At 34.9% G+C, this 12,109-nt stretch overlaps 1 protein-coding gene across 4 annotated transcripts in view; it reads right to left on the bottom strand.

Moving 5' to 3' along the window:
• The window catches only part of LOC114280601 (CLEC16A-like protein), a 49,002-nt gene that overhangs the window by 33,764 nt on the left and 3,129 nt on the right, over window positions 1-12,109 (bottom strand). For all 4 annotated transcript variants that reach the window (XM_028222987.2, XM_028222986.2, XM_028222988.2 and 1 more), the window contains exons 2-10: window positions 8,300-8,351; window positions 8,080-8,156; window positions 7,860-7,993; window positions 7,663-7,759; window positions 7,436-7,493; window positions 5,329-5,437; window positions 5,099-5,222; window positions 4,827-5,013; window positions 3,274-3,605 (exon numbers count right to left, since the gene is read on the bottom strand). In XM_028222987.2, the coding sequence (XP_028078788.1) occupies window positions 3,274-3,605; window positions 4,827-5,013; window positions 5,099-5,222; window positions 5,329-5,437; window positions 7,436-7,493; window positions 7,663-7,759; window positions 7,860-7,993; window positions 8,080-8,156; window positions 8,300-8,351 (1,170 nt within the window). The remainder of the gene's footprint in view (window positions 1-3,273; window positions 3,606-4,826; window positions 5,014-5,098; window positions 5,223-5,328; window positions 5,438-7,435; window positions 7,494-7,662; window positions 7,760-7,859; window positions 7,994-8,079; window positions 8,157-8,299; window positions 8,352-12,109) is intronic.

Genomic DNA, 12,109 nt, shown 5'->3' with positions numbered 1-12,109 from the left:
ACACTAGCAGTTGGTTGCTTCGATTCTTCAATCCCCATAGCTTCCATAGCATCCAATTCCTCGCTTTGGACTCTAGTAATAACTAGATCTTCTTGGGGTGCTTTTGGATCATTAGTAAGAGCATCGTCATCCTTCAAAATCTGGTCATCTTTTACCTTGTGCACGGGTTGATTGCTCTCCTTAACCTGTAACTTCAATTGCACAAGCTTTTGATCTTTAACTCTAGCTTTCAGCTATGGTACGACTTCTTGTGTGTACTCCATGTTATATCTTGACTGATGTGGCACTTCTTGCCTCATAATAGGGCTTAATGCAGGTTTAAATCTAGTAAGTCTTCGACAGGATTCTTCCACAACTCGATTTCGAGTGTCAAGTGCCTCAAATCTTTGCATATATTCTTCAAAGAAAGTGTTGCCATGTCTTGAATTAACAAGTTGCTCACATGACTCAACAAGATTATTTGAAGGTATATACTTTTCTTGAAGCTTGGCTTTCATCTCTTGCCATGTGTTTATTGGTGGCAATTCCAATCTTCTTATATCTTCTTCAACACCTTACCACCAAAGTTGTGCCAAACCTACAAGTTTCATCTTGGCAAATCTTGTTTTTCGATCATCCGTCCAATCATAGCAAGCAAAAAATTCCTCAATTGAAACAAGCCAATTAGAGAATACCATAGGATCATCTCTTCCTTCGAAATTTGGAACTTCTTTGTTATGGGGTATAACATATTGTGGCACATAGGATCTCCCACTTTGTAAGAACATAGTGGCGAAACCTTAAGCTCTGATCTATGTTACATGGACTCGGATACGGGTGTCGGGTGCGGGTATGTATCTAGAGGTCGGACTCATCAAATCATAAATTTAAGGATACGCGGACTCGGCAAAAAAATATCATATTTTTATATTTTTAATCTAATATGTGAGATAAAATGGTATTATATGTAACTTATAGTGTCAAAATGACATTTATAGCAATTATATAACAATATATACATATAATAATAGTGTTATATACAATTATATAAGAAGTATCCGTTGAAAAGTATCCGACACATATCCCATACCCTTGTCCGAGTGTCGGGTGTCCGACACGGGTATTTGATTTAATTTGAAGAGTCCATGTAACATAGGCTCTGATACCAAACTGATGCAGGACGAATAGGGACAGCAGCAAATCCAGCCTTTTGGGACTGATTTTAATTGGATTTTACGGCTACAATTGCAATAAGAATATAGGGAACAAGTAGGGCTTGTTTAGGGTAATAAATAGGTTTGTTTAGGGTAATAAATAGATAAGAGTTTAAGCACTGAAGATGGGATTTTAGCACTGTTTAGGGGCTGTATAAAGCTGTGAACAGTAACTCGCAAACAGTAAACTAAAACAGAAAAGAAGAAGAAAGGTCTAGGAATCACTCCTAGAATTCCTTAGGCATTACACCTAGGGTTTGATTGCATCACACAACCCATAAAGAAGCTTCAAAGCTCTCAACATTTTATAAAATATCAACTCTATCAATTATAAGCTAATGGCTTTATATAGGATTAGGAGACTTCCTAAACCAACTAGAACAAAAAAAAAAAAAAAAACTATTATAATATCTTAGACTTCTAAAACTTATTTAAGACTAAATAAGAAATATAAATAAAACTCAACTAAATAACTTGACCCATGAGCGACCCATGTCCGCAAATATAAAATTACCAAAATACCCCTAACATTAAAAATCCTAGAAAACATAAAAATAATAATACTAGAACATAATTATAGAAGATTTCTATTAGTTTCTCTATGAAATCATACCAATATCCAAGTATCATCACTTCTTTGAATTTAACCTTCCTTGAATTTCTTATACTTTGCAGGCACTTCCCAGATTTGCCTTAATAAAGCTTCATTTCCATCAAAGGAGCCTTTTCCTCTTTTGACATTGACTTCCATTTATCTCCACCCTCTTTTTCAATAACCACAAAAGATTTAACATTCGGATTCTTTTCCTTAAACTGCCTCTTGAAATCATCTATGGAAATAAAAAAAGCACTGACATGCTTATTTGGTACAATCTTTCCTTCATAATTAGATCTTTTACCCCTTAGAAGACTTTACCTCTTAGCTAAAACCAACCCTGCCCTTAACCTTCTCCTTTACAACAAGCTGCCCATATAACACCTCATTCCCCTTATGTCCATCATAATTAACTCCACATTGAAGTCTATTTAACTCCCTTTTTTCCTTTTTTAACCTTACTCCCTTCACAAATACCCTTCCTCTCCAACTTAAGTGTCAAGGCCGGTCTTCTCAAACCTGGTACAACTATCAATATCTCACCTACCTCATAACCACTATCAGCCAGCTCAGTCACCTTCGCAAAAATTAAATCATTGATATTGTCTCGGATAAGTTGAAGGAATTAATAAAATATTAGAAAACATTGCACAAAATGTCAACAGAGAAAGGACTCAAAAATACACAAATATATCAGTGGATATATTGTAAAGACCGCGTAGATTTTTTTTCATGGTTAGAATGAGGAAGGAGGTCAGTGCCTAGCATGAGATTTGGGCTTAATAAAGATCAGTTACCAAATGTTGAGTAGGAAGCAAGCATGAGCAATACTTCAAGAATCAAAACTACACTTTACTTCCAATATCTAAATCATAGCTTCTTTTTATTTTTATTTTTTTTTGTTGTTGGTGGTCCAAAAAAATAAAAATAAAAAAACATAGCTACATCTAATCTTCAATCTGCAGCTGAAATTGGAAAGCATGATCTCCTTACGGATTTATCGGTTTAGACTTACACAAACTCCTAATATTTAGCACTAAAGGCCAACTCCAACATAATATTGCAAGTGCAAAAGCAATATAGTCAAAATAAATAAATAATAAATATAAAGAAATAAATAACAAAAAAAAAACAGAAAAATGAAAAAAAAGGATAAAAAAGGGAAACAAATAAAACAACAATACAATTAAAAGAAAACCCCACAAAAATCATTTTATGTAAGAGTACAAAACTAGAAGTGAACATTGTCCAGAAAGCATGAACATTATATCCATGCTTCTAAATGGTCCAAGTGTGTTATGATGAGATCTAAAGAACTGGTTCCCTAGAAGACCATATAATTAAGGATCTAGTTTAACTAATTCATCAAGAGCAATAGTAGGACAATCTGGAATTAGCTGCAAGTAATGATGTATGTTACCTTAAAGCTGACAAGAGCAATAGTAGGACAATCTAAAATTAGCTGCAAGTAATGATGTACGTTACCTTAAAGCGGACTGTGAACCATTAAAATGATGTTGTAAGACATCGTCTTCCAAGTGAGTTTCTGAAGAACTAGATGAGTTTTGTATGGTAACCATTAAACCTCCATGAAGCACCTTAGGGGGACAATGATTGTCATTGTCTGGCTTTTGATTTTCATGAGGAAAACCATAACCAGATACATGGCCATTTTGTTTGGCTTCAGAACATGGAATAAAAGCTTCTAGAGGACAGAAAAGAGTGGCAGCAACAGTATTTGCCAAATCTTTTATTTTAACTATGCGTAAAATGCAACAAAGTAAATACAGAGAAGTAACGGGCCCAATCTTCATTCCCTGGATTAACAGGACACAAAAAAGGTTAGAAATAGCAAGTTTCTTATATTGAGTTAAAAGTTAAAACCTATGAAGCACGGATACTTCAAAAAGGGTGACGTATCCGTATCGGATACTTATCGGATACCGATACTCCTCGGATACTCGCGGATACGTATCGGATACTTCTTAAAAGTATCGGATACTTCTTAATTAATTTTTTATTAATTTTGAAGTATCGGATACTTAATTTTGAAGTATCGGATACTCGAAGTTACATATTACTTATAATATTTTGTTTAGTTCTTTCATAAGAGGAATATAGTGAGAGCTTAAGTAATAGAATTTGTCAAATTGATGTATCCTTGTTGTCTCTCTCACTTCTCTCTCGCTTTCTCACTCTCTCACGTTTCTTCTCTCTGCTCTCATTCTTTTTTTGGTGTTGGCATGTAAGGATGATGTTTAATTTGCATTTGCATTTGCATTTGCATTTGCTTTTGCTTTTAGTTTTGAATGTTTTATGAATGTTTGAGCACTTTTAGGTTAATAGGAATCCCTCTCTTTATTTATTAATTTACTTTAAGTTTTATTTTCATGCATATTACATTATTAAAATCACAAAAAAAAAAAAAAAAATTATGAATGTATCCCTGCTGTACCCGTATCACACTTTTTCAAATTTTGACATATCGCCATATCCACATCCCCATATCACCATATTCGTATCCGTGCTTCCTAGGCTATCATTGATGACTTAAAAAAGTATATTTGCTGAAATTTTTATTTAAGAATGGTTTTTTGGCTTTGGCTTTAGCTAAGGTCTTGTGATATTCACTGATGAAGGGGAACAAGTTGAAACTATTGACCTTGAAGACTCTTAGTTTTGTAGGAATCTTTCTTCTTTATCAAGTTGTCTTTTGCTTTAAGTTTTATTTTTATGCATACTGCATTACTAAAAATTGTTAAAATAATATTTTTTACGAACGTATCCCCGCCGTACCCGTATCCTAGTTTTTCAAATTTTGTCGTATCGCCGTATCGTATCGTATCCGTATCCGTATCCCGTATACGTATCCGTGCTTCCTAGGTTAAAACAATGAAGTAACAAATAGTTAAAAGCACCTACATCCCTAAACCCCATCCCCATAAATGAGCAACAAAACACCTTACAAACAATAAATAAATAAATAAATAAAAATAAAAATAAAAATGATAGAGAGAGACAAGAATGAAGATTCATACATCAACTGCTTCCCTCCTCAACGAAGGAAGAAGCAACGGAAAAATCAAAAGCTTCAAAATGCTGCCTGTTATTAACCTCCCAACATCAGGAATCCCGGCAGAAATAACATCACTAAAATAGTAGAGATTGTCTTCAATTTCATCTACAGCAGAAAAAATGGTAGGAGTTGATTCTGGACCGCTGTTCCTGTCTCATAAACCAAATGATACATCTTAGAAAGCAGGTAAATGTTATTTGCCATCACAATAAAAAAGACAGTTAGAATTCTTACTTTGAAGCATCCAAGACCAATGCATTTAAAATCATGCACTGTTCTCGGAAAAATTTAACCAAGTTCAAAAAATAATCTGCATGAGGGGCGCTGCTGACATATTTATTCACACATTCATCTCCAACTGGAAGCAAGGTAATGTGAAATCAAAAACTTGAAGTGCTACACATTTGCATAATGAACAACAAAAAGAGAAAAAAGTAAGCCTAGATGAGGAAATAGCCACATACCATGATAAACATTGAGTGTCAAAGCACGTACAGCTGTTCGAACCATGCTCTCTTCATGGAAAGCAAATCGTATTGCCTCAACATACAGTGGAAAAGCTACAACTTCATCCTAAACAAACCCAAAAAATAAATAAATAAATAATGACAAAGCAATGTGTGTCACATGTACAGGGAGAAAAGAAGAGGGGAAGCATGGCTTACCTATAGCTAAAAACATAAGGGACATTGTATAAGCATTTCAATTAATTATTTATTTCTTGGTGAGGAATATGAAATTGACACTTAATTGCATCTTAGTTACCAAAGCGATACCTATCCACTTGGTGAGGACCCTGTTGGTTCCTCAACTTGTAATTCTAATTTGCCCTAAATATTACACACTTAACCAAATAACATATCTAGCTGACTAAGGAGAGTGTAATTACTTTCATTTGAGAAGTATAATCTATTCTTGGCATGGAAACCAGTGCAACACTAGATCACAGGATGGGGTGTTGTGTGGTTTGACAAGTGAGGCAATGTTCAACGTCATTGTGAAAATGTTGACCACCTGATCCATGAAGTTCAACTCTTCCTTGGAACATTGCTTTTTACGCCCAAAATATTAAAAGTAAAAAAAAAAAAATAATAATAATAATAATAATAATAATAATAATAATAATAATAATAATATCAGGAGAGCTGAAAATAGCAATGAAAGCAAACAAAAGAACCACTACCACCCTCCAACGTGCAAAAGACAAATAGTTTCCCAAGCAAGTGAAAATATAGCCTCAAAATAGAAGTTCAAAATCTGCAAAAATTCCAGTTTTTCTCATTAAAAAAAAAAAAAAAAAAAAAAAAAATCAACTCTATTGAATAATGAGATTACAAACAAACTTGTAATCTCCATTTTGGCAGGGCCAACCACGTGGGCTAGCAAATGCCATGTGTTAGCCTCATGAGGTGACACGTAAGCCAATAATATACTTCCACCTGTCCACACCAACTGGGTTGCACCAACAAGCCTGCAAAGCACATGCAGTGCCCGCTCTCAACACTCCTTGGCCCAGCTAAGGGATCCCCCCTCAAACGGTCTACCAATCAAGCAACCACATGTTCAACTTCGTTGATCGACCTTCAATGATCGCTCAAGAAATCGTCTAGTACCCTGCTCAATGAGCAATTGAGCAACTCCTTGAATCAATCACCACCAAATGATCAAGTAACTTTTTCACTATCCCAATTGCATCCATCGATTGAACGTATTGCCTACAAGTGATCAATTAAGAAGCAAACTCCCATCCAACAATTAATTTTGAACTATGCTGCCAGATTAACTTGGGTCGAGACTAGAGTAGGCCAAGGATCTCAGCTCAAAATCCCTGACTTGTGACCTAGAGGCTATAGTCAATGAATAATCATCGTCACTCAGCCAACCCCATTGAGGTAACGCCACCTCGATCTATCTTAGAGAGAGGGGCTTTAACCCAGACTCGTGATATCTCAAAGAACATGTTATACCCACCTTTATAGTATTAAATATGACCTTCAAGGCTTATCATACACCTACCCGCTATAATCCATGATACATCTCCCACAGTCTGATCATGGGCACAGTATCCTAATTGTGAAACCAAGGAAGATTAATCACATGTCCAGCTGTGAACTGGCCTCCATGATTTGACCTCCTATAAAAGTGAACTTTCCCTGTGCATGCAAGACAAGACAACTAACGGCTCTCCTTTGGCAAGCGTACAAGACTTCTCCACTGATACAAAATACATTAATGTCTTTTCTAGTAACATGAAAATTACAAAAACAAAATCTCAGCTTAGCGTCATCTAATTATCTAGGAAGATGACTATAAAACTGTACTTGATCTAAAAGTAGTAGAAAAAAGTGACTTGAGTCTTGAATAAATTCAGAAATAATAAGTGGGACTAAAGCTAAACTAAAACCAACTTTATGATCAAAATTGTCACATGAAATACTGATAGGAAAGCTTATTGAAAATAATGATAACAACAAAAACAATCAAGATGACGACGACGGTGATGATGATGATGATGATGATGATTACACTGAATATAGTAATAAAACAATAAATAAACTATAGTAAACTTACATTCTGCGTCTTCACAAGCAGAGAAATTGTATTCCTGTTCAACTTTCCACTAATTGCTCTTCGCAAAGCACAAAGAACACAACCATGGCCAGCCAACAAAAAGAACAGACAACAATTATATAAGAAATATGATTATCACATAAAAGAATGGCAAAATAAACTAAAGAATTTAGTCAATAAGAAAATTAAAGAATACCTTAGCAATAACTAAAGTAGTAACAACATACCTTAAAAAGGATATGTAGTAAGACAATAGCTCTTCATTGCGGAAGTCAAAGGAATAAGTAATAAGGTAGTTAATATGTTCATTACTGAACATATAATCTGCAAAAAAATTCACAAAGAAGAAATAATCAATATTGTTCAAACCTAATGAAGAAAATAAGTTGCTGAGAAAAAATGTTTGTTTTACTGCACAGCTTACAGATAGCATGTTCACTTTTGAGGTTCTGGATCATAATACTTATTGTTTGGAGTAACTGAAGAGACACAGTAACAGTTCTACTAATCTTTAGTATACGTACAAACTCCCCCATGATCTGCTTCTCCATGAAATACCTACCGCAAATCCAGAAATGGCATCAAATGCTAAAAGACACACACATGTCTGTGTATCAAAGAATGTTAAGAACCTAGAAGCCTACTCAAAAAAAGCCGAATCATGCTGGTCTCCATAAGTTAACAACTCTGCAATCGATCTCAGTGCCTCAATGACAAAATCCTTCACAACAAAATAGAGAATGAGAGTACTAAATTCACAGTGCAGAAAAAATGGATGTAAAAGCATCTGGCTTAACAAAATGGGGAGGGGGAAAGGAAAGGAAAGGAAAAATTAAATTAAAATTAAAGAAAGATGATATTTACCTTGTTAACTTCATTAACAAGTTGAACCCTCATCAACTGATCAGTTAGATATCTGCATCCAGTAAAACAAAAATTGATCTTACAAATTTGAAGGATCAGAAAATTAAGTACTCATATCCAATGTATCAGATGAATTTCAAGACACCACCAGCCCAGCAGTATCCTGCTGCAATTTTGGAGCAACATCATTGATGCCCAAAGATGCTACCAAGAAAAGAATGTACAATTGCAAATACCTTCAAGATTGAAAGCTATTAATTCAAAATATTTCATATAAGATTACATAAATACAAAACATAATCTGGTCCTAACAGGATCCACTGAACCTGTTAAGGTGGAGCAGTGGATAGAACTGTCGGTTAGAGAAGTTTAAAGGGAAAAGCACAACCATCCTTATGACATACTTAAGATCCTAATAATAATAACAATCAGAACTGTGCTGGAGGTTTTGCTCTAATTTACCACCAGATGACACATTTTGATGAACAAATTTAGTAGAAAGTACAAAGGCGGGAGAAGATGAGAAGGGAAAAAGAAAACAAAAAAGATAGATGAACAGATCAGGTAGTGATTACATAGGAACAGAGTGACTATCAAAAAAGCAGATAAAAGAAGTGAAAGACAGGTAGATAAGGATTAAGTACCCAAAAAGACAAGTTTTATAGGTGATGAGATGCAATATATAGAGCAGAATAATCGGGAAAATAAGACAAATGTTGAAAACCCAATGAGATAGATCATGGGGGTACAAATTAATAGCAGAGAGAGAAGAAGATGTTAAACAGGTTAATCCCCAACCATTTTTTTTTTTTCCCTTTCTATACATAAAAAAACGTGTCCACGTGTCCTAATCATGTTTTCAATTTCTTTCTAAAACATGTACAAACATGAAATTCTTGTTTCCTAACCTCTGAAAGTTAGAAATAACACAAAACAAAAGACAAGCAGATATAAACCATATTTCATCTCTAACCCATCAAAATCTCCACATTTCCCAGCTGCTCTTTTGGTCAAATTATTTAAAACATTTGTGAAAATAGTCAACATAACAAAATTCTATCCTGAGTTCTTCAAAAGCTTCAGTTTTAATAGCAAAAGAAAGTTACTGTTAAAAATGTACTGTGATCGACAAAGGGGGCTTAGCTTTTCCAGCAGATTATCACCCTGCCATTTGCTTACCCAATTTTCATATCAAGTTCAGAGATACTCAACTCAACTCAATAAGCCTTTGTACCAACTATTCGGGGTCAGATACAGAATCCGTTTCCTCCATTTGATCCTAATCATAGATATCCCCATTTAAATTAAGATAGTCATGTTCAGTTTAAGATAATTATGTCCTTTCTCATCACCTCAACACAAATTTACCTAACATTATGTCCTTTCTCATCACCTCCATTTGATCCTATTCATAGATATCTCCAATTTTCATAACATTACTCTCTCCTTTCATTTTTTCATGCAATATTCTCTCTCTTTTCTTCCATCTACCATCTCTAACCTCAACTCTCTCCTTTCATCTTTTTGGGCAATATTTTCTCTCTTTTCTTCCATGTTTTACCTCATCCTTTTCCTAAATCTATCTTTGGTATCAGAGCAAAAGATCAGTGTTCTTCAATTTTTCTTCTAATTCAATCATTTTTTTTCAGTTTTTCAATTCTGTAAATGTTTTTAAAAAATAAATAAATAATCTTAAATTTTTTGGGTCATTGCGGGTCATTTTCCCCTATTTTTCTTTGGTTTTCAGCAAAATTGGGTCCATTTTTCAGATCTATCAATCGGGCATTGTGTCAGTTTGAAGCTTGAACCTCTCTCCAGGGGTGCCGACTCAGCCAATAGAAGGATCATCTAATCTTTTTTCTAAGATTTTGATGGATTTTTGACATTTTTTGGCAAAGTGGATGCTCAATTGAAGGTTTTGCAACTTGGAGGATTTATTCTGACCTTAACAGTTTGGCTTTGCGATTTTCTCCTTCAGGTGCTAACTTTCTCATAGTTCCTTTAATACCTTGAGCCTTTGTCAATTCGGTTTGTGAGCATGTGACCCTTTTGTGGTGCTGGTATTGTGCTATTCACCTTTGTATGCATGGCAGAAGAGGGTAAGATTCACATTGGTATTGAGGAGAAACGGTTAAGTCGTCTTTGGACTCTTGGACATAACTCATCTCTTCAAATTATACATTTGTTAAGTTGGATGGTACTAATTATTTGGTTTGATCATGTTCCTTTAGTTTGGCTATTACTACCTATGCCATGATTGGTAACCTTATTAGCGTTCTTAAGGGTCCAATTAGGGATCGAAATATCTAACACGACAAGACACATTACACGACATGAACTGTACACGAAGTTAGTGGGATAAGGTTGACCATTTTTCAACACAACACAATATAACACAATAAATAAGCGGGTAAGGTTAGTGTTGAACCTACATAACACAAAACTGACTTAGATAACTCATTTAATAAATTAATACTAAATTAGTATGCATTTAAATGTTATTTCTACTAAGGGGTGTGTTAAAGGAATTATGACACGAACTTGAGATGACATGATATGAATATGACCAACACGACATGATTCCCATCCCTCGATCCAATGGGCACTATGTGAGAAATGGCACATGAAGAATGCTCTTGCCATGACGTCATTAATTAATTCTATACAACCCAACATTAGTTGCAATTTTGTGTTAACGAACATTACGCATGGCATTTGGACATTGTATTTGTAAGGGTTGGATTACATTTTGGGTTTGGTTCTAATTTCTAGTATAAGGGTAGTTTAATCCTTATTATTAGGGTTTTGTTCTCTACTTATTTTTGAAAGACAATATATATATATTTGGAGGGAGTAGGTTTGGAGATTAGTAAGATGTTTCTCTTTCTCTTGTAACATGGTATTAGTGCCCTTACTGGAGTCCTAGCACTATCACCAACAAGACCGTAGTCATCTCTCCCCCATCACATTTAATTCCTCATCATGACTTGAAGCTTGTGGTCTTTTTCTTCTTCTTCATCGCAACCTCAAGTTGTGGTCTCTTATTCGACGTCAAGCCTGAACCCCAACAGTTAATTCTCTTTGGATCAAATTGGTTCCTTTTTGCAATTGAATTCCTTCTCTCTAATTCACGACTCTTGGTCTCTAGCCCTAGTAGTTGACCAGATCTTTGGTTTGATCCTTCTTGTCCTTGATCGTAATTGATTGTTGACTCCTGATGCATGATAATTTTGTACCTCAAGTCTAATTTTGCCAAACAATATAAATTAGAGATGTCCATTCAAAGTGCAAAAATAAAAAATAAAAAAACAAAAAGACAAATCCATTCAGGAGTTTTATGAAACTTATTGGGACCAGTTAACACTTATGGAACCCTCTAATTTGCAGCAATTGGATAGATAGTTATGCATAGTAGATGGAGAGACAAAGATTGGTACAATTTTTTATGACCCTCTTAGATCAGATTGTGCCCCTCTATGATGTTTTTTTACACAAGTTACATTTGTCCTCCATTGGTGCAAAACACTAACATATTGTTGAGAAGAGTCAACTCAAGGTTGCTCAAATTGGTTCCCCTTCATAAACAGTATTTGCTACTCCTTCTCAATCTTTTCTCCCTCCTACTACTCCTTCGCATCTTGTTCAGGTTAGTCAAGCGCCAAAACCCCATGTTGTTACAAATGAGTGTAATTTTTGCTACCAAAAGCAACATTGCAAGTTTGCATGCCCTGAACTTACAAATCAAAAGGGGCACTCCTCTTCTCAGTTTTTCTCTAGATCACCCTTTCAGTCATCCTCTCATCTTCCAAC

Source organism: Camellia sinensis, chromosome 3 (genome assembly GCF_055761805.1).
Source record: "Camellia sinensis isolate YWXY chromosome 3, ASM5576180v1, whole genome shotgun sequence".
In the NCBI taxonomy this organism is placed as follows: domain Eukaryota; kingdom Viridiplantae; phylum Streptophyta; class Magnoliopsida; order Ericales; family Theaceae; genus Camellia; species Camellia sinensis.
This window is presented reverse-complemented; position numbering and strand designations above follow the sequence as displayed.